Source organism: Staurois parvus, unplaced genomic scaffold (genome assembly GCF_062004578.1).
Source record: "Staurois parvus isolate SC_StPar_1 unplaced genomic scaffold, SC_StPar_1.0 ptg000299l, whole genome shotgun sequence".
Lineage (NCBI taxonomy): Eukaryota > Metazoa > Chordata > Amphibia > Anura > Ranidae > Staurois > Staurois parvus.
The window spans coordinates 11,430,885-11,454,450 of NW_028318095.1; the positions used below are offsets into that span (position 1 = coordinate 11,430,885).

Consider the following 23,566-nt stretch of genomic DNA (forward strand, 5'->3'; position numbering starts at 1 on the left):
AAAAGAATTCTTGACGTGTATGGCTAGCTTAACTAGCAAAAAGTGCCAAGGTAGGACTTTCAATAGTTGAAAATGGCTGACAGTTTCATAATTACAGCAAGATAACCATTCTAACTGACTCCTACATGCTTCCTTGTCATCAAGAGGTGACCGACCAAATCAGGATAAAAATCAGGCAACGTTTTAAAATGTGGCTCAGAAAACAAGACACATTTCTTGTGTTTGTTTTAAAACAGGCAATACAATATTACGTAAACAGGCCTGCACTACATAAAATAACAATTCTACAAATAATATATTGATATGCTTTAGTGCACTGCCCCCCCCCTTCTTTTTTTTGGAGCTTTTTGGGGCTGCAACTCCTTTTTTGGACATAAATTCATCATGAGGTTGTAATTGGATAATAACTGTAACAGCGCAGATTTGTTTTGTGTGTTCTCTAAAGTGATTGTAAAGGTTCCGTTTTTTTTTTTTTAATAGCAAACATTTTATTTTTACCTGCTCTGTGCAATGGTTTTGCACAGAGCAGCGCCAATCTTCCTCTTCTGGGGTTTACTGCCAATGCTCCTGGATCCTCCTCCTCCGCTGAGTTGACACAAAGAGCATGGATTGCCCCCCCCCTCATTGTTGAAGATCAGGCTCAGGTAAGTATTTGGGAGGTTGGGGGAAGAGCTGCACATAGAATGCATTAAGATAAAAAAAAAATAAAAAACCCTTCAGCCTTCACAACCACTTTAACTACCTAAAGTAAACCGACCAGCATATTCTAAAATTTCACCAACGACTTGTAAATGGCGCTAACAGTTCTGTCAACAACCTCAGTTTGGGGTGGAAATACATAAAACACATTTGAGAAAAAAAATGCATAACTTCAAACACTATTCTACCTTCCCTATGGCATTATGTTTTTTCCTCTGTGCTGTACCCAGTTTCATGAAAATGCACATATATCCATTGTTTTATTGTTTTTTACACATTTCTAAAAAGTATTATATGTGATGTAAATGCAATCCACAAGATGGCGATGTTGGGCTTTTACACTTTTCTATGATCAGACAGGTTTTCTGTACACTTTATTATATCAACAGGAAATTAAAACCTTGCTTGATCTATTTATTATTTCCTTCTACTAATTAGAACATTGCTATCATGTCCAAACCTTGCCCGAAGATACTGTATCACCAAACAAGTACATATTAAAGTGAACAGATATTTCTAGATACTGTCATTAAGAAATTGTCCTGAAAGACAAGATTACTTATGCATTAATATTCATATTTTCATTTTGTCTGTAAACTTTGGGTGAGTCTGATAACTAAATTTATAACAATATTAAATGTTGAAAATAACAGACACAGTGCAAGTCACAAAGTCTCATTTCCTGAAGAAGTGAGACATAATGGCCTTTATTTAATAATAATGCATAGTAATGCCTCTGCAAATCATTATTAAAACGACCAGTTGTATCATTTTCATAAATAGGTTTATATAAAGAGGATTTATTAACACTGATGAAGATGTACTATATATACATACAGTATATACACTATATTGCCAAACGTATTGGGATGCCTGCAAGGGCGGACTGACAACTCATGGGGCCCCCGGGCAATAGGGGATCATGGGGCCCCTGTGTTCTTACCCAAACTCAAAAAAGCCTATGAAAAAGGTACCAGGGGCATCTCCTGGGGCCCCCTACTGACCCCGGGCCCTCGTGCAGTGCCCGAGTTTCCAAATGGTCAATCCGCCCCTGGGCGCCTGCCATTACATACACATTAAATTTACTGACATCCCAGTCTTAGTCTGTAGGGTTTGTGGCAGGCGCAGCACCCTTTGGTGCCTAGTGCGCTGTGGCATTAGAAAAATTATTCAATTGCTGTTTCTTTGTTTGATTAGACTGACTTTACTCTGTAATTCCTCCAATGCCGCTCTATGGATGCAGTAGGTTTAAAGAGCACACCGAATACTTTAGCTAACTTCTTTAATAACTTCAATCTTCTTCATATAACAGCTTACAATGGCTTATTTCTTTCATATTACAATGGTTTAATTCGTATTACATTGGGTTGATTCGATAGCTTATCTCGATAGGTTCAATAGATTTGATAAATTCATTCTGTATATTTCGATAGATTGATAAATTCACTTGGATTTATAAATTTGATTATGATTACTCTACAGTGACTTGATTCGTAAGTTCGATGGAACTATTTGGCCTTCTGTACTTCCATGGAGCTTCTCTGATTGGAACTTTGTCTGTTTCCTCCTCTGTCTGGTGAGCATGTGTCTCTAAACTATTCTAGCAGGGAGTTTTACACAGGCATAAATGTGAAACTGGCTGGGATTGGTTAAGGCTCTGTACAGTGTGAGGCTGGCTGTGATTGGCTCACCTTATACTAACTCTTAAAGGCATATTTTCCTTTTCTGCTTCTGCTAACACAATTAATATAAAAATGTCATATAACAATCAAAGACATAAATCACAGCAATGATTCTGCTTTGGCTTTAACATATGCACATATATACTGTACTGAGGTTATTGGCAGGTTTGGTATACACATATATGTGAACCATATTAACAACCTAGGACTGGTCTTAGCTGGCCAGCTACAGGGTTCAATATTGAGTTGGCCCCGCCCTTTGCAGCTATAACAGCTTCAACTCTTCTGGGAAAGCTGTCCACAAGGTTTAGGAGTGTGTCTATGGGAATGTTGACCATTCTTCCAGGAGCGATTTTGTGAGGTCTGGCACTGATGTCGGACAAGAAGGCCTGGCTCACAGTCTCCACTCTAATTCACCCCAAAGGTGTTCTATCGGTTTAAGGTCAGGACTCTGTGCAGGCCAATCAGGTTCCTCCACCCCAAACTCGCTCATCCATGTCTTTATGGTCCTTGCTTTATACAGTGGTGCACAGTCATGTTAGGAACAGGAAGGGGCCATCCAACAAACTGTTCCCACAAAGTTGGAAGCATGACATTGTCTAAAATGTCTTGGTATGCTGACACCTAAGAGTTCCCTTCACTGGAACTAAGGGGCCAGGTCCAACCGCTGAAAAACAACCCCACACCATAATCACCCATAATCACACCCTCCACCAAACTTTACACTTGGCACAATGCAGTCAGGCAAGTACCAATTTCGTGGCAACTGCCAAACGTAGACACGTCTATCGGATTGCCAAACAGAGAAGCGTGATTTGGCACTTCATAGAACATGTCTCTACTGCTCTAGAGTCCAGTGGCAGCGTGCTTTACACCATGGCATCCAATCCAATGCTTTGCATTGCACTTGGTGATGTAAAGCTTGGATGCAGCTGCTCAGCCATGGAAACCCATTCTATGAAGCTCTCTATGCACTGTTGTTATGCTAATCTGAAGGTCACATGAAGTTTGGAGGTCTTTAGCTATTGAGATCCCCAAACTTTCCACTTCTTAATAGGTGATTTAACAGTACTGATTGGCATATTCAAGGCTTTGGACATCTTTATATGTCCTTTTCCATCTTTATAAAGTTCCAATACCTTGTTACACATGACTTTTGACAGTTCTTTTCTGATCCCCATGGCTCAGTATCTAGCCCAGTCAGTGCTTCCACGTAAAAGCTAACAAACATATTGACTATTTGATAATAAATGGCTTCATATGATCATCATCATTCAATAAAAGAGCATTTTTTGGCATCATCAGTCATATTTTTAATATCAATGCTAAAATTTCACAATGTCTGCCAGGGTATGTAAACTTTTGAGCACAACTGTAGCAGATATTAGTAATCACTGTGTTCTCCCAGTGGGGACAGCTCCCCCCACCCCACTGCCAGGAGAATGCAATTGCTTCACAAGACTGACCACTGATAGAGGTATCAAGAGACTTTCTTTCCTGCAACCCGTGGTCGCTCCATCTATGGCCAGCTTTAGTATCACACTAACAAGATTGGACATGATAGATAGACAAGGCAGAGTACAGAGAAATTGAAAGAAACAGCGTGTGCACTCTGCATCAGTACATGTAAAACTAATAACTATAAGAATAAGTCAAACAGTTGACCTACTCTGTGTGGCACTAACAGTTTTCTGGAGGGTGGCTATCCTATCAGGATGCCACTAGAGATCATTTGCCAGCCGTCATTTGCAGCCAGATCTCGGTAGTCTTCTTTTCTAATTATTTGTAAGTAGCATCTAAAAGAAGAATCCAGGGGCACTTAGTCTTTTCCTCTTTAGTATCAGCTTACAAGGATATAAGGTGCCTTGGGAAAGCTGGCAAAATGTTCAATAGCAGAGATTTTAATTTTTGTATGAACTTGTAAGCTGCTAATAGGGGAAAGTCCTAAGGGTGTCTAGATTTTTTGAAGAGCTACTGAGTCTATGCATTTAAATCTGGAGCTGGTGAAGTATAAGTATGTATTACACAATTTCCCCAACAAAAATTATTTCAACAATAATATGAAAACTGCAGAAAAAACAATAATGAGGACCCAGACAGAATGCACTGGCAGGAAGCATTTCAGATTGGAACCTTTTATAACACAGGAATGTATTACTGACTGCCAGCAAAATGATGCCAGGGTGGGTGTTTGGTGCCCCAGACAGTCCTGCAACCCCCAGGCCATGGCCTATGTTAGCTATGTGAAATCCAGACCTGGAAAACGTACAAGCTCCCTCTCAAGAATGGGATCTGAACTCAGAACTCTACCACCACAGAAGTGCTAACCACATAGCCACTATGCTATGCCATTCTCCTGCATTGAAAACCTAATAGGTACAATATGATTGGTTTCTATGGGCAAAGAAAACACTTTCATGTTAGATACTTGAGCATATTCCAGAGAACACTCATAGAGGGTGTGAAAATATAAAAAGCATAAAAACAAGCAGCACCACCTATGCAAGCTTTCTACATTCAGACAATGTTTCTCACTGTGCTGTGCAGTACAAAACTGTTATTCATGGAAGCTTAATCTGGGTTGCTGGAATACTTATTTTCTGCAAGCTATACCCCAGGAGCTTTCAGGGGCTTAATCAGGATCCAAGATACTGGCACGTGCCAGCCTCGATGCCAGAGCTTAGAAGGAATTATACAATACTGTAGCCTGCTGGGTGAGTATTGTCTGCCAAGTCCCTCTTAAAATGTGCCAAGCATTTGAAGCATTCTTAACAGAAATAAAAAGAGCAGAGCCTGGGGAGAACGACTTGTGAAAAACTCTGGTGATAAAAAAAGAAACAGAACAGCTATAATACTTCCCTTTTCAAAACCTGAGATCCCCTCTCAAGGTATTCGTTTGCATAATCTGTCATTATATTGCAGTTAAAGACGGCCAGTTTAATTAGAAAGCATGACATAAAAGGTCAGCTTTGTAAACTGTGTCATGAAATGTATATTGGGAACAGGATTCCGGAGCAGGCCTCCATTTTTAAGTGCATTGGTCTATCCCATAGCCAGAAAGACCCGTTACCAGTTTTCTAATGTTCTAGGGGAGAAAAAAAAATTTCTATGAATTTAAACTTAAACCTCCCCTTTTGCTACAGTCCCAATCCTCCCTACTTCTTTAATAAAAAGTCCTTTATACATACAATTTGCTTCAGTTTTCAGGTGGGTCTGGTGATGTCCTACCATTTCTGCTGCAGCAGAACCAGAGGGTGGTCCTCACTCCTGGACTGTGCAGTGCCCACATAATGATATGTAGGTGCCAATTAGTCCAGATGTACTGTAAGCTAGCCTGGTGTGATAACACACTGGGAAATGGGCTGATGACGCTGACCATAATTCAGTCCAGAAGGGTTGGCATTGGATCACAGAGCAGTTAGTCTGCATAAATATTCCAACAAAAGCTGCTTTTCTTATGTTTTTCTTTTCTATTTAAATGCAGAAAAAGGTAGAGTTGGGTTTTAAAGTACTGCAGGGTATTGCTGATCCTGTCCCAGAGCTCAATTTTCCTATAGGCTTTAGAGGCCATGTTATTGACCCCCAGATACCTCTTTTCATCTTCCAAATTCACATTTAATGTATTTATGACTGTTTAACCAGTTTTAGATTTTGGATGTGCTACATATGCCCAAAAAACTTTTATAGAAGTACACAGGCTGTACACAGCATGTCTTGTCCCTTTCCACCTGTTGCTTATCTTCCTGCTGCATTTGGTGGCAATTCCTGGGTGTCATATTGACAGCTGGGACTTATGCAGGTAATACATGGGTTGAATTCTGAAAGAATTTACTTTCAAGAGTCTTAATTAAGAATTTTCATTAACATTTTGCACCTTCAGTGGGCCACAGCATCAGCTGCTTTTCGTGCGGCCATCGAATTTGAGTGATCGGGCATGTTGGAAATTTTTCTGAAAAATTAAGGAATTTCTAATCAATGACCTGGACCTGGAAAAAAAAGAAGATTCCCAGCCACAAAAATGTATTTCTTTAGCAACATGAGGTGAAATTGAAGGCTTGGTTGGCCGAATTTCAAAATCAATGGTGGCACCATTGGATTCATTTTCCGATTAAATTTCCGATTTTCTAAAGAAAATTTGTTCAGAATTTGACCCATGTATGCCCTGCATTGGTGGGGTTGATTTACTAAAACTGGAGAGTGCAAAATCTGGTGCAGATGTTCATGGTAGCCAATCAGCTTCTAACTTCAGCTTGTTCAATTAAGTGTTGATAAAAAAAAATGGAAGCTGATTGGTATCTATGCGTAGAATGAAGCAGACTCTCAGCCTTTACAACCAGTTTAAGAACAAATCTACAGAACCTATCTTGTTCATAACCCGGGGACTGCTTGTACAAGATTCCACTCATAACATCTTCATCATAATCTTCAAAAGAACACAGTACAATTTTTTATATAGTTTAATCTAGTCCCTTATTAGGGCTTTTTTTATACTGAATAATGGAATAAAATGTCATTGCTTTTATATAGAAACTTCTCTTGGTGTTGTGCAGTTAAAGTCCTGTTTAGTTGTATACTTTAGGGTTTAATTTCTTTATGCAAATGTAATTTGGAATTTAGTTGGAACCTATAAACTTTCCTAATGAGGCTACAACATAGTTATATTCCTTTTACAGATATTTAGTAAAGGTTTTAATTTCTTTTACTGTTTTAATATATTTTAAGATTTCATAGTATAAACAAATCCTATTCTATTTTGCAACTGCTTATTATGCATGTATAACCCAGTTATAAAAATGCATGCACTATGCAGCTTACATATTATATACAGGTGAAACTCAAAAACTTAGAATATCGTGCAAAAGTTCATTTATTTCAGTAATGCAACTTAAAAGGTGAAACTAATATATGAGATAGACTCATTACATGCAAAGCAAGATAGTTCAAGACGTGATTTATCATAATTGTGATGATTATGGCTTACAGCTCATGAAAACCCCAAATCCTCAATCTCAGAAAATTAGAATATTACATGCAATCAATAAAACAAGGATTGTACATAGAACAATATGGCATGGCATGGAAGCTATCAGCCTGTGGCACTGCTGAGGTGTTATGGAAGACCAGGATGCTTCAATAGCGGCCTCCAGCTCTTCTGCATTGTTCGGTCTCATGTCTCTCATCTTTCTCTTGGCAATGCCGCATAGATTCTCTATGGGGTTCAGGTCAGGTGAGTTTGCTAGCCAATCAAGCACAGTAATCCCACGGTCATTGAACCAGGTTTTTGTGCTTTTGGCAGTGTGGGCAGGTGCCAAGTCCTGCTGGAAAATGAAGTCAGCATCCCCATAAAGCTCATCTGCGGAAGGAAACATGAAGTGCTCCAGAATCTTTTTCTTCCACACTTTTCCCTTCCACATAACTTCCTATTAATGTGCTTTGATACAGCACTTTGGGAACATCCAACTTCTTTTGCAATTACCTTTTGAGGCTTTCCCTCCTTATAGAGGTTGTCAATGATGGTTTTCTGCACAACTGTCAGGTCAGCAGTCTTTCCCATGATTGTGAACCAGACTGAGAGACCATTTAAAGGCTCAGGAACCCTTTGCAGGTGTTATGGCTTAATTAGCTGATTAGAGTGGGACACTTTGATCCTAGAATATTGAACCTTTTCACAATATTCTAATTTTCTGAGACTGTGGATTTGGGGTTTTCATGAGCTGTAAACCATAATCATCACAATTATGACAAATCACAGCTTGAACTATCTTGCTTTGCATGTAATGAGTCTATCTCATATATTAGTTTCACCTTTTAAGTTGCATTACTGAAATAAATGAACTTTTGCATGATATTCAAATTTTTCGAGTTTCACCTGTATATTGTACTAAATTTGCAGTATTGCAGAACCTTTGGCAGGTTTTTATTTCTGTATCAAGCTAGATTGTAAGCTCCCAGGATCAGGCACTCTTAACCCTCTTGTATTGAACTGTATTGTTGCTGTATTGTCTCCCTTTATATTGTAAAGCACTGAGCAAACTGTTGGCGCTATATAAATCCTGTATAATAATAGTAATAATATTGGGAATTTCCCTTTAACTCCTGTTTTGTCACCAGGACAGGACGTGAGGGGAGGTCTAACAGAGATTCTGATCTTTCCCCACTCTGTCTGAAACAAATAAAAATTCCTAGTTTAAGTTCCTCTTTGAGAAGAAATGTAATCAGAAGACGTTATAAGGTCACTAAGGGAGCACCTAATGATTCATGAACATACCTCTTTGTTCCAGCAGCTGGCAATACTGAACAGCCTCAAGCAATGCAATGTGCACTCCGCCAATCACTCAGTTAGGACCTCCAGCAAATTAAGAATCCCCCTCAGTGACCTGTTGTTACATTTCTCACTCCAAGTAACACCTGTAACTGTGACTTCTATTTAGATGAATAGCTTCAGCATCTCATGAAGACCTCAATAACTGACAATGGCCTGCAGCGATGTGTTGCAGTGTGGTCAATGACCCCTGGCAGTCAGGGTCATTACTCAGGAAATGATGTTACTAATTTGCTTCCCAGTCCAAGAGATGAGGGAATGAATGGCTGGGTGGAAGAGTTAACTGGCTGTGGCAGGGAGAACATTTGATGCATGATGACACATTGCAATGACACTTTACTGAAGGCTGTGTGAGAAGAGGAGGTAGGGAGATTATTAGCCCAATCCATCCGCCTGTCCTCTATATTGCAGGAAGGGTGATACACAGTGGATTGTATTGCAGTGAACAGATAAGTGCAGTGTGTAAGCTGCCCTATCGAGTTATATCTCTACATATTTTGTTGATTTAAAGTGGTTCTAAAGCCTAAACATTTGTTAACTTAATGCATTCCTTGCATTACGGTAAAAAAAAGGTTTAAGTTAAAGCATGGGTGCTCAACCTTTTGATGAGCAAGGGCAACTTAAAGCAGAGCTCCACCTAAAAGGGAAAGTCCCGCTGTAAACCTTTGTTTACTGCTCCCCATTAAGGATTGGCACTTTTGGGAGCTGAATTTGACAGGTACCCAATCCCACTTCCGCTACGATCACCTTGGCATTTGGAAGCGGAAGTTGTCCCCCCCCCCTCCTGTAGTCTTCTGGGACACATGACAGGTCCCGAAAGACTACGGGGCCATTCACAAAGCGCAGCGCTTCTCATGCATACGCAGTGTACACCTGGCTGAGAAGCTGCAAGCTGTCACTGACGGGTGCCCACACTAAAGATGCCGGCACCAGGAACAGAGGACGGCTGGTGAAACCAGCGTTGGTGAGGACACCACTGGACCGAGGGACAGATAAGTGGTTGACAGAAGGGTCCGAGGGCCACATGTGGTCATAGGTTGAGCTCCCCTGGGTTAAAGTATTGCCCCTTAGGTCCCCCAATACTTACCTGAGCCCGATCTTGATTCAGCACTGTGCATGAGAGCAGAGACATTTTCCTCTTCTCCCCACTCTAACAGGCTTTGCTGAGGGCAATGGGAGCCATTGGTTCCTGCTGCTGTCATTTAAATCTTGTGACGATGGAGCGTAGGGCCAAGCCTCGCTGTTTGTGTCAATGGACGCAGGCAGCATGGCTTGACATTGTGCACACAGGTGTGGCACAGTAAGAAGCAGCTTTCTATGGTGTCACACCAAAAAGAGGAGGAGCCTGGAGTGGCGTCAGGGGACCCAAGAAGAGCAGGCTCAGGTCTGCTCTTTGCAAGTATAGCTTGTTGTAAAAAATAATAACATTAAAGACTTTACAATCACTTTAATAAAGTAAAGATAATGGGCTCCATTCATGAAGCAGTATCATCCACTTTAAGAAATGGGGTAAAATACCGCTCAGCATTTTTCAAACTTTTTTTAACATTCGCAAAAAGAAAAAAACGCTACTACAACACCACATACGGTATTTTTCAGAAATATGCAGTTTTTTTCTCATGAAACCATGCAGTATTTTATCTCATATGATATCTAGTGGGATGGATGAGGTAGAGAAGGATTAGAACCCCTGTCAGGTTTTATTACTAATAAAGAGATAAAATGGTTTAAACCGTAGAAAGATGCCAATTCACTAGATCAGGGAAGCTGCTTTCAAAGGGAAGACGTAGTGTATCAAAAACAACTAAATTAAATTAGGTAAATACAAAATATCTTTGTAAATATTGAATGAAAATCGTATCAAAGATTACACACATAAAAATACCCTTCTTCCACCAATAAAAAATACAATGTTTATTTTTTATTGGTGGAAGAAGGGTATTTATATGTGTGTGTGATTTTTGATACTATATTCATTCATTTTGGATAGAGTAATGGAGGGTTATAACCCCTGTCAGTTTTTTTTATTTTCTTTGCCATCTGTGTCCCTATTGGAAGATTTCCTCTCTGTTACTGTTCTGGGGACAACCCAACATTTGGGATTGTCTTTTGCTTTCACTTTCACTGATAATGGTAAACAGGACAAATACAGAGGGTAAATCTAATGGGGGCACAGACAACAGTAAGATCCGGTGTCCTAATCCACCTCCTCTCTATCCAAAACTAAAAAAAATATTTCCTTTAGTAAATCAACCTTAATAATTTCCATATTTAGGTTTCTATGCAGTACTGTTGAGAAAACCAAAAAGACAGAAACTACTCAAATTGGCTATTATATTGTTACACTCCTTAAATACCGCATGCCTGGACCACTGCTGAATTACTGTGTGCATTTAATTATTTACTTCTGTGAATTGAGTTTAACGCCTTTTTGTGCAGTATTTAACAAGCATTTGTGCTAAATATCACAAAACAATACAGTGAACTGACAGTTTTAGGATCGCATTCAATATTTAGGGAAAATGTGTCCAGACACCTAAATACCGCATACAAGATGTTTTTGTGAATGGAGCCCAGAAACCCATATCAGCTACAAACGATATTGTGCTCGCTGCTGTAAAGTGATGAAAGATGGAATCTGATTCCTATTGTCATTGCACTTTGCACATTATTATAACTCTCTGGGCTAATTTAATAAAGGAAATATAACACAAATCTAAATTGAAGCACCATATCACTGCTAAAAGGTCCAGACATGGCTTTATTCCAATAAGGGTCAAAGAGATAATCGAAAAAGAGCATCCAACACATTTTGAGGGTACAAAAACTGCCCACTTTATCAGGGCTTGAAATTGAAACAAATATACAATCAATAGAATAGTAGTGAACTGGTCCTTTAATGGTGTTTCTTCCAGTGTGATTATAAGCACAGAACTTGTCAGCAGCTCTGGGATCTCTGGGGAGAAACCTGGAGGACGTGATGTAGTATATGGGACATAGCTTTGTGGCCTCATTCCCAGATCTAACCCTTCTGCCCACTTTTTGTACTGGTCCACAATTAATTAATTAAACTGTTCTTCCTGTACTTGTCCTTTAAACAAGCCCAGATATTCTTCAAAGGGAACCTTTTGCTGAGAGAAAAAAACAAAATATGACCTGTATTTGCATTGTGTGGTGACAAGTAGTAATACATGGACCACAACCTTTAGTACAATTTTTTATATATATTTTTTCTTGATCACATACTGTATAAACTATATATTGATTGATTTATATACTTTTGGAAACGCTGAGGTTGATTTACTAAAGGTAAATAGGCTGTTCACTTTGTAGGGGAAGTTGCACTTTGCAAAGCAATTCGATCCAGAGAACTTAGTGAATATGGTGAAGTTCACTTTGCAAAGACTACCTAGTCACGTGCAAGGAAAATACTGTAACAAAAACAGATTTTTTTTCATAAACATGATTGGATGTTGGAAGTCAATACAGCTTCACCTCATTCATTAAGAAAATGTTCTTGCAAAGTGTAACTTCCATTGAAAAATGAACAGCCAGAGTGAATCAGTCCCACTTTGCCTAGCTATGATAGTTACATTGAAACTGCCCGTCTATTTTTGAACATATTTACAAGAATTGATTAAATTTGGACCTGGGTCTAACCCTAGACGGTCTTCAGTATCTGCCCTCACATGCAGTTTTAGGAATCTCTGCTTTAGGGAGGGGTAAACCTATTGGATTTAGCTGAAAAGCATAACAGGGTACTCACTTCACAATTTTTCTTGTCCTCCGAAAGCTTAAACTTCTTCCTTCCTTCACAGTAACATTTGTAACTTCCAGGCATGTTAACACACATTTGACTACAGATGTCATCTGCACATTCATCTACATCTGCAAATTAAAAAGAAAACTAGTGAGTTATGTAGGAGTGAACTGATTGTAGCAGAATTTAGGAGCCAGTGAATATTCGCTTCCCTCAAATGGAAAAATATAGGGGTCGATTTACTAAAGGAATTGAGATTTATCATTTAGAAAAATGCATGCTCCCTTAGCTCACTGAATAAGGTGAGAAGAGCAGAAGCGCCTCTAAGTGCAGTATAGGTAACTTTAATGAGTAACAAATGTAGAACAACTCACATATAGTATGTATAAAGCAGGCTCAAGAAGATGGGGGAATGGCTGTATCCTTGCTTTGACAGCCGCATCTGCACTCAGAGGATCGTGGATGTAGGAGAGAAGCCGGCCGGCATGTGGAGTCTCCTAAAGATGGCGTCTGGAACCTATGTTGAGGCGCGACGTCGGCATCAGCGTGATGACGTACATGGACCAGCATGCATAGTGACGCGTTTCGGAGCATGCGCTAGACCTCTAAGGGCGGAAGCGCGCTCCCTTATCAAGCTAAGCTAACTGAATAAGGTGAAGCTGTGTTCATTTTAATCATCCAATCATGTGCAAGTGAAAAGCTTGTTCTTTTAATTTCCTGTGCATGGGTGTGATTCAAAGTAAACACAGACAGCTTATTTACAAGGCTAAGTGAACAGTGGCAGTACTAAGGTAATTGGTTCAAATCCCAACCACGGCACCACCTGCCTAGGGTTTTCATGTTCTCCCTGTGCCTGCGTGGGTTTCCTCCTGGTACTCCGGTTTCCTCCCACACTCCCAGAACATGTTGGTAGGTCAATTAGATCCTGTCTTTATTGGTCCTAGTATATGTAAGAATGAATGCAAGTTAGGGACTTTAGACTGTATGCCCCTTGAGGGTAAGGAACTGAAGTGAATGCACAATACATATGTAAAGCGCTACATAAATTGTTGTCGCTATATGTACCTATAAAAAATAAATAAAATTAGCTTTGCTAAGTAAACACATGAAGCGCCACCCACAAAAGGTGCTGCTGATTAATTTGGGTTCTCTGTTCTGCGCCTCAACTCCAAGAATCTCTTACCCCCCTGACACACCTGGTTGAATAGGAATATTGCAAACACAAGTGCAAGAGATTCTCAAAAGAATAACTTTACAAGATAATGCTTTACTAGAGATTATTAAGTCAGCAGAAGATAAAAAAAAAAAGAGGTTAGTTGTGGGTATTCCCCAACTTTCAAAATATAGCATCAAAGTCACAAAGATATACAGTAGAAATGATGGTATCAATATGCCTAAATACAGGACCAACCAACCCTAAATAAACTTATGAGTCCAGAAACAAGAGGGGGAAGAGGAGACCCTTAATCAATCAGCTTCCTCTAAGTCCTGCTGCTACAGGCAAAGAAACCAATAAAGCAAAACCTATGAAACCTAAGTAGGAGTTTCATCTTAAGGTAATCAAGTGCTATGTCATCAATTAAAAAAAAAAGACAGTGACAAACTCTGGGGACTGAATCCTTGGAATGGAGAAATCCTGGAGGTAAATGTGTCCTTGGACTTCAGCTAGCTTATAGTGGGGCACAAAGGTATCACTGTGCAATGGCAACTAGCAGTGTGAATGGGATAGCAAAAGGTATTCCCCAACTGAAACCTTTATGTAGGTAAAAAAGGGGGATAACGGTGTCTGTTTGCAGTGGCTATACTGTATCAGGGAGAATGTTGGGCTTGCACCCACTCACGAGACCCCTGGAAGATGACACAACTGAAATCCACTGTGGAGGGTCAGGATCCTGGCAGAGTAAAGTGGTTTGGGATTGCCTCCTGACAACCGATCAAGACAGTGGGTAGTGATGCCTCAGCAGTGGTCAATCCTATTTCTGGAGATTACTGCAGTCCCTGGAACATTGAGAGTCGTCCCATAGTGCTGGCTGATGCTGGACTGCTGAAAAGGCTTACTGTGCTGGACGGTGGAGCCGTGGCTTGGTCTTAAAAGGGAAAAAGACACTCTTCCCTCTGTCAGCCTCCAATTCCCCTCGCCAAGCCTCCAGCACGGTTGCTGCAGGGGAATATATCTGCCTCCCCATGATGTCCCAAGTCCCAAGACCCTCTGCTTCTCAGACACACTTCCCAGTCTGTCAGCTGGAAAGTATATTTACTCTGCGCTGAAGACTAGAGAGGAAGAAAGGAATTCTCAGTCTGTGCAGTAGATGTCCCTGAATTGCAGAATGAACTGGCCTGAAACTGGTTACACACACTATATTAGTTTAGGAAATCAACCCCTAATATGACATAACTACTGTGTAGAACCACATAGCAGGAAGCCGAATCTACATGTGTAATGAACAAATATGGACATCTCCTTGAAAATATCATTACAAACTACAAACAAAAACAGGGTTTTTTTTTCTCAGAGAATAGGTGCAGGAACTCGCCTCTTCTGAGTCACCCCTTGTCTCCACTCCCTACCCACCTACAAGCATCATCCATCCTTTGATTCCACTGCCTATCCACCTACCAGAGCCACATCTTTTGGTGAATACAGAACCAAGATTGTACACTCCTTGAGGGTTAGGGACTGATGTGAATGTGTGAATGTACTATAATATATATATATATATATATATATATATATATATATATATGGAATTGCTTAAATTGAAGGCCGTATATAAGTACCTGTAATTAATAAATAAATATCATTTTGTGATGTTAAGTAATTTGTATTGAATTAACTAAAGAAAACATAAAAAGCAGTAAAAAAATACCCTGTTGCCAGCAACAAAAGAACCCCTAGCAACAAGATGGCCAGCACACTGGCTAAATGGTTAGCACTTCCGCCTGGCAGTACATGGGTCATTGCTTCAAATCCCAACCACGGCACCACCTGCCTGAAGTTTGCATGTTCTCCCTGTGCCTGTGTGTGTTTTCTTTGAGTACTCCAGTTTCCTCTCACACTCCAAAGACATGCTGGTAGGTTAATTGGATCCTGTCTAAATTGTCCCTAGTATGTGTATGTATGAATGTAAGTTAGGGACCTTAAATTGTATGCCCCTTGAGGGTTAGGGACTGATGTGAATGTACAATATATATGTAAAATGCTGCATAAATTGACGGCGCTGTATAAGTACCTAAAATAAATAAAATATAAATAAATAAAAACAACATACCCACTTGAGCAACAATAGACCCCCACCAGCAACAACAGATCTCTCAGCAGCCAGCAACAGCAGACACCTCACTCAAAAAGAGATCCCTCCCAGCAACAATGTACCCTTCAGCAACAATAGACCCTTCAATCATCAAGAGATCACCCGCAGCAACAACAGATCCCCCAACAGCCAGCATGAATAGTCTCTCCAGCACTCCTTGCCATTACATACATTCAGTGCTGGAACTGCATTCCCCCACATTCCCACTGGAAAAAAAGGCCTGTAGATAGACAAGGCTTTTGAAAGATGGACACAACTTGACAAGATTACTTACATCAAACTGACCATTATGACTAAGCCCCAGTGGGCGGGGTTAAACACGTTAGATGGCGTGATCACTGGAGCAGCGCTGGCTGAGGTCGTCATTTGCACCTAACATGGATCGGGTTGGTTGAGTGGCATCTTATACCTTTCTTACATCAAACTGATCCATTTTACATTTTTATCCACTTTATTATTTACAGGTCCTTCCTTATGGTAACAACATTTTCCCTAGTGCAGCAAAATCATTGCAGTGTTGTCACCCTGATGCTATAGCTGCTAGGAAATAGCCCTTTCAGTTGACAGCAAGTTTCTATATCTACATGAGCTCAGGGAAATCATGTAAAATCCCACTCAGTTCCTTCCACCTCCTCAATCACTGTCTAGCACGCTGCATAAGATATCCAGCTTCTGAGATGCCTTTATGATTACAAAGAGGTAAATTACGTTTATTTTAAGACATTTAACATGCCAGCTTGCATGTTGGAAAATCACTTTCTAAAAAAGACAAAGCCTTAGATTGGCTTTAAGCTTATCATATTATTTGATGAGCCTATAGAGCTGGAATGTAATTAGTATTAAAGTAAAACATAAACTAAAAACACTATCCAAAGCAAATTTACCCATCCATCCATGTCTTCATGCTTTATTTTGTTGAGAAATCACTTTGAAAAACACCCCTCTAACATTTCTAGTCATGGCTATCTTGAGGAGAGGCAGATGATTCATGTAGCATTTACTTCCTGGAATCCATCTACCCTTAGTTCAGGCAGGCAGGCAGGAGGGTGTGCTTAGCTGAGAAAGCTCCTCCCCCTCCTCCAGATGAAAGAAAAAATCCTCATGAAAACTCATGGGATGTATGACATTATTTTGGACAGAAACTAGGAAGCAACTGAAGAAATGTAAAAAAAAAAAAAAAAAAGTTTAAAACAAGTAAATATAATCTAACCTTCCTACCTCTTTGCCGCTGATAGCAGCAAAAGGATTAAAAATAGTTAATGTTGATTGAGAGAATACATGAAAGAATGTATACAGATACACACTGTGAATACAGAGGCATTTTATTTATTTTAGATGGCCCTATGCCTTTTTTTTTACTGGATGTGATTTGTAGAAAAATTTCTTGGCATGTTGTGATGAAAAAAAAGAGAAAAAAAAAGGAAGAAAAGGAAGAGGATGTAGAGATAAGTAAGAAATTGCTCCACCCAGGACAAATCCTACAACCCCATCACTACCCCAGGTTCAGATGAAGGATTGTAAATATCTGATCCAGAGGGCTCCAGACACTTTCAAATCTAGCTTGTGTAGAGGTTAAGAAAAATCTGTCAGTGGGAGCACCTGTTCCAGTGTCAAGTGTCTAAGGATGGAAGAAGGAGTGAAAGACTTCCCTTATCTCATCTTACGTCTTGTTATGTTTCCTGTACAGGAAGTGATGGGAAATCTCCCTGATGTGATACGGACAGCAAAAACTCTATCCAAAAAAAAAAAGATTGGCTTCAAAGCAACAATAAATATATGTGGAAATCTGATTGTGAGGAGTTGATCAATGCAATGCATGTCTTCCAAGACTGTCTTCTGTGTTTATTCATGCTCTATGAGAGCTCTAATGAGATCATCTGACAGCTTTTCTGAATAAAAAAAATTAATCCTGCATCAAACGTTTTTATGCATTTCCATATTTTAAAAGAGCAGTATGGGAGTTGAAAATAGACACTCGCCTAGGTAGGTGCAGCAATAGTCCAGAGCTGTATCTATCCCCCTGCCACCACTCAGACTGAAAACCGAGCAATCAAAGACAGCTGATCGCCCAGTTCTTGTTTTTTAGTAACTGACAGTCATCGACTCTCTGCTCTGCCCCTCCAATGCTCGCTGGACTGTGCAAGGGGTGGGAGCAGCTGGGTTAGGCTCTCAGCTGCTCACTGAGAGGCTGCACCAGCTGTCAGTCAGGCCTCTGGGTGGATCCCAGCTGTAAAGTTGAGATCTTTCCTGAACCGGCTTAGTGGCATCAGCCGATAGCGGGCTTTAGTCCACTGTTTTAAAAAAATGTGTGATTCTCGTGAGCTACTATGGTGTATTTTAAATTAACTGATAAATTTAATTAAGTAAATTATAATTATTTTTAAAAAATATGTGACTAATTTAATACATTAATATATAAAATAACATTATAAATTAAATATGTGGTTTGCCTACACCTTACACATACCCATACCAATGTGTCTTTAGCAAATTAAAAAAATCAGTATGTGTCGCGCTCCACTAACAATATCCACAAATCAATATTATGAGTCCCTAATAAATTTCCATAACGTGATAGTATCAATCACGCTAGTGCTGCATACATATCTTCACATATCAAGTCCTCAGAAAAAAATCCTCAAAACAATCCATGATCTTATAGTGTCTTCTATAGTATATTGAAAATTAAATAAATAAAATATTGTCCACCAAATTTATATATATATGCTGTGCTCCTTCACCAGTTGTGCTCTCACCTGATGTATATGACCAAACCGTTAAGTGAGGTCATACAAGCTTGTGTCCCTTTAATTGGGCTCAGATTTGGACATATGGATAAATTTTCCCCTGATGAAGCCACGTGACCCGGTGGCGTAACGCGTAGGGGAGGGGCTCTGACATCACAACGCTTAAAGGCATAACATACAGCAAGTAGATGGGAGTGTGAAAAACTTACTAAACTAAGCAAAATTGTATCAAAGGTGATTTTTTATTGTTTCAGATGTGAGAGCATTATATTTATTTAATAAATATTTTAAAAAAGAGGATAAGGCACTATATATTTTCTTTTAATTACATGGAATACACATATATGGAGGAAAAAGTTTGAAAGGAGCTAAGAGACCCCCTAGTGGGAAGAGGGATAACTCCATCCATCCATCCATACTGAGGAAAAGGATCTCTTGATAACGGCAAGACCCCCTGCTGGAAAAAAGGAAAAAACTCCATCCATCCATCTGAGATACAGGGATTTATCCATATGTCCAAATCTGAGCCCAACTAAAGAGACACAAGCTTGTATGACCTCAGTTAATGGTTTGGTCATATACATCAGGTGAGAGCACAATCGGTGAAGGAGCACAGCATATATATATATATGCTGTGCTCCTTCACCGGTTGTGCTCTCACCCGATCAGGGGCAGACTGACAACTCATGGGGCCCCTGAGCAATAGGGGATCGTGGGGCCCCTGTGTCCTTGCCTAAACTCAAAAAAACCTATGTAAAAAGGTACCAGGGGCATCTCATGGGGCCCCCTACTGACCCTGGGCCCTCGGGCAGTGCCCGAATTTCCAAATGGTCAGTCCGCCCCTGTACCTGATGTATATGACACTATAAGATCAGGATTGTTTTGAGGATTTTTTCTGAGGACTTGATATGTGAAGATATTTATGTAGCACTAGCGTGATTGATAATATCACATTATGGAAATTTATCAAGGACTCATTATATGGTCTTGCACCTATTGATTTGTGTATATTGTTAGTGGAGCACGACACATATTGATTTTTTAATTTGCTAAGGGCTTTAGCCCACTGTTGGCTGAATACAGGTCGCAGGGATACACTTAGTTTTGCACAGGAGAAGCAGAGCCAAAAGAACTTTGATCCTACTTCTCCTTTAAATCAAGGTGGCCACAAAGAAGGACTTACCTTCACATATCTTGGAGGAAGTGTTGAACCGATAACCAGAGTCGCAGTCACATTCATATTTCCCTGGTGTATTGCGGCATTTCGCCCCTCCACAGATAACCGGGCTTAGTTCACATTCATTTCTGTCTGTTGAAGACAAACACATATTACCTGTAGAACACAAACTCAGGAAACACATAGACTGTAAGTCCGATAGACCAAATGGATCAACTTGACAACTGAACAGTAACTTAAGTAAACGTATATCCAAAGCCAAATTTTATTTATTGTATTGGATAGCATAAGGAAGGGTGAAAAAAATATTTCCTAGCACTTCTTGTCCAAGAGACACAAAAGAATAGAGAGGAAATCTCTGCAAAGCAAGTAGAAATCCTCTCGGTGACAGATGTCACCAAACGGGTGGTTTTCCCTGACCTTTTGTTTATTTGAAAAAGTGATTTCTCATTACATTCTGTCCCAAATGATTACACGGACACAGTCATCCAGCACACAGGGCAAAGATGCCAGACTGTGCCCCTTACAGTCAGGGCCTGGACTGAGCAAAGCTAAAAGGGAGGGCCAGCATGACTGGTGGAGCATGCATTTGGGTGGGAGTATATGCAAGAGGTAGGGGGGTGGATACTCACCTGATTGGAGTACACAAGCTTGAGGGGTGGTCTTGCCAGGATTAGGAGGGGGGTTGGGTCTTGTTGGAGGTCAGTTGGAGCTTGTGCCAGCACGGGTGTGGTTTCTCCCGCCCTCCCTCCCTGAAGCTGTTTCATTTTGTTTTGCTGTTTTGTTTTGGTTATGGTTTGTTCTTTGTGTTTGTCCTGTTGTTTGTTTTGTGTGGGTTTCTTGACCTGAATGGCATTTTGTGTCCCGAGGTGTTTGTCTGTTTGTTTTGTCATGACAGCCGGCAGGGGTCGATGGGTCTTTGAAGGCGGTGCTGGAGTGACAATTTGGTGGATTATAGGTTGGGCCCATCGTAGGTATGGGTGCTCCTTCACAATTATAAGGTCACGTTGGTAAGGTGGGAGTTCATTGGCTGTATCTGGGACTACGTAGCTGTAGTATTGTCCCCGAGGCGGTGTAGTAGCGGCTGGGGGCCTTTTCATTGAGTGTCAGCTACAGCTGAGTTATTGAAGTCAGTAACAGTGCCTTCGAAGACCTTGGACCCGGTTGGGATCATTACTGTCAGTTATTATTTGAGTGTACTGTAAGAAGTGTTATGTTAGAGTTATGTTAAATAAATGGCTGCTATGGCCGGTTTTACACCAAAAAAGAGAGTCGTGTGGTTATTTAGGTGGGGGAGGGTGAAGGGTGGTGGTGGTTTTTATGGATTAGGCGGTAAGTATTAGCCTTGATATTCTGCATGTCCCTCAGTCATGGTCATTATGTGCAAGTTTAAGGGATCTGCTTAGGGGGTGAGCAACCAGCACCTCTTCCCAGCTGCTCTCATCACTGGTCTGACAGGTGTAGTAATGTCGCTGTCACTACTCCTGCCAGCCTTGTAAGAGAAGGAACTCAGCACAGGGTGCCCCATCCTCACAATAAACTGCTGTGCCCAGGGCAGCCACCCCTCCTGCCCATCCCTTGACCTGGCCCTGCACAGACATAAGGAAAGGGTGAATCTCCCAGTGGAGACACAGACAGTAATAAAATGTTGACAGCAGTTTTTACCCTCTACACTCTATGCAAAATTAAACAAAAAAAGGTTTAGATACATTAAGGCCTCATTCACACAGACGTGCTTATCCATACACCCCTGTTATGGGCTGTCTTTGCCCACACTACATGCACAGGCACGGTGTTCTGTTCATCTGCATGCAGACAGTTCCATTATTGCCTATTGGGACCTAGCGGCTGCACAGACACAATTGCTGGTCCCTATTTAACAGCTTGGTGGTTGCGGATGTGTGTCCCCAAACGCAGATACAGTAGTGTGTGTTTGGGGACATGCACCTGCACAGCTGTCAAATTGGGACCAGTGGTGGTGTCTATGCAGCTACCATGTCCCAATAAACATGAATGGGACTGCTTGCATGTGGATGCATGGAACATCTGTGCATCCTGTGAAGGCAAAAACAGCCCTTTGCACATGTGTACAGATAGGTACGCCCATATGAATGAGGCCTAAATGTCAAAATTTATCTCAGGGGTTGCATATGGGTTGAAGTCAAAAAGTCAAGTCAGACTTCCTTCAAACAAAACATTTAAACTACCCCTGTTTCCTTGCAGTCAAATTGCAATCAGGGACCAGGTAATCAAAAATCATAAAGGATTGGCAGAGAGGGTAGCCTAGTGCACAGAATGCCAGGATAAATATCAGAAGCACTATGCAAATAGTCTGGTCCTTGTATGCCTATTAATGAAAAAAATGTTTTTAGAGTGTTAGAGTTTTCCTTTAAAAAGACACAGCAAGAGAATGGAAGGTGAGAACAAAATAAATAATAATGTAAGGGCAGACAGGCAGGGTAACAAATAGAGGAACACAAATGTATTCTGATATACTGGATGATCACTGCTTAGTGCCCAGGGATGAGAATAAAAGATACAAGATTTATGTAAGGCCTGTTTGCTGTGTCCTCCCTCAAATTCTCTGCAATGAACGTCAATTGATTACAGTGATTTACTACTAAATGTGTCATACTTGGCTGCTCTGGAAGACTTGGGAGATTTGGAGAGAAGAATTGGGCTCTTAATCACAAAGGACTGGTTCCCTCTATTGAACAGAATTAGCTTTTTAGTTACTGGAGATTGTTTTATGAGGTCTCCGCTGGCACTGACGGATGGCTTCACCAAAGCCAGTAGAGATAAATGTATCATTACTTTATATTGAACGCAGAATTGTGGAGGGGGAGATGAAATACATTCAAGTCATCTTAAATAATGTGGGTGTCTGACAAAATGAGGGAACATGGAGTTTCTCAGGATATTGAAGTGGGATGGCAATGAACAGTTAGTATCATTTGTGGGAAAATCTTCACTATATTGTAGCAACTCACTAGGCTACTAATGTTTAAATTTAGTGTTTGGCATCTCTTTAGCCAGAGAGAGCATTCATTGTTTGGTTAAGTATGGTTCTGTTGGTGCAGGCTCAGGTGTGGACTGGGCCAGGGGGGCAATTGTCCCTGGCTACTCTGCTGCCCTGTAAAAAGGCTGCAACGCTTCTGCCTCAAACATGCCTAAAGGCCTGTCCTACTGAGTGTGGGATGAAGATAAGGACAGAGCGCACGCCGCCCTCTCCCCCAGCATGGATAATGTACGCCATATCCAGGGGTGGACTGACAACTCATGGGGCCCCCGGGAAATATGGGATCATGGGGCCCCTGTGTCCTTGCCCAAACTCAAAAAAGCCTATGAAAAAGGTACCAGGGGCATCTCATGGGGCCCCCTACTGACCCTGGGCCCTCGGGCAGTACCCGAGTTTCCAAATGGTCAGTCCGCCCCTGGCCATGTCTGAGCAGATGCTGTCTCTGTGCACCACTGGAGGCTCTCCTTCCCTGGCCAGCTCTGACCAAGCCACCACGGTTCCCCCCTGTAGCCCCTGGCCGCCCCCTTCTGGCTAGTTCGGGAACCCAGAGTTGGCACTGCAGGCACTGGCCAGCCTAACACCCCCGCTAAGCAGATAGTACCAGGAGCGGAGGAGGCCGGGAATTTGGAGAGTGGGAAGGGGGCTGAATCGCTGCACCATGGGTCTCTGCCAGACAGCACCTGTGCAGGTACAATTGCTTTATCCTGTAACCCAAAGAGTATTGGGACATCATGGGTGAAAGAATACAGACCCTGGCTTGTATATTAAAGCCTCTTCTGCCAATTCTTGGTCAGGTAAGTGAGTGACCAGCAAGGGGCTGAAAGGGGCATAAATAGGCTGGGATCCAGA

The 23,566-nt window shown here is 41.0% G+C and overlaps 1 protein-coding gene across 2 annotated transcripts in view; it reads right to left on the reverse strand.

Moving 5' to 3' along the window:
* PROS1 (protein S) overlaps window positions 1-23,566 on the reverse strand; it is a 93,694-nt gene that overhangs the window by 32,396 nt on the left and 37,732 nt on the right. For both annotated transcript variants that reach the window (XM_089682933.1, XM_089682932.1), the window contains exons 7-8: window positions 19,705-19,830; window positions 12,470-12,591 (exon numbers count right to left, since the gene is read on the reverse strand). In XM_089682933.1, coding sequence (XP_089539059.1) covers window positions 12,470-12,591; window positions 19,705-19,830 — 248 coding nt within the window. The remainder of the gene's footprint in view (window positions 1-12,469; window positions 12,592-19,704; window positions 19,831-23,566) is intronic.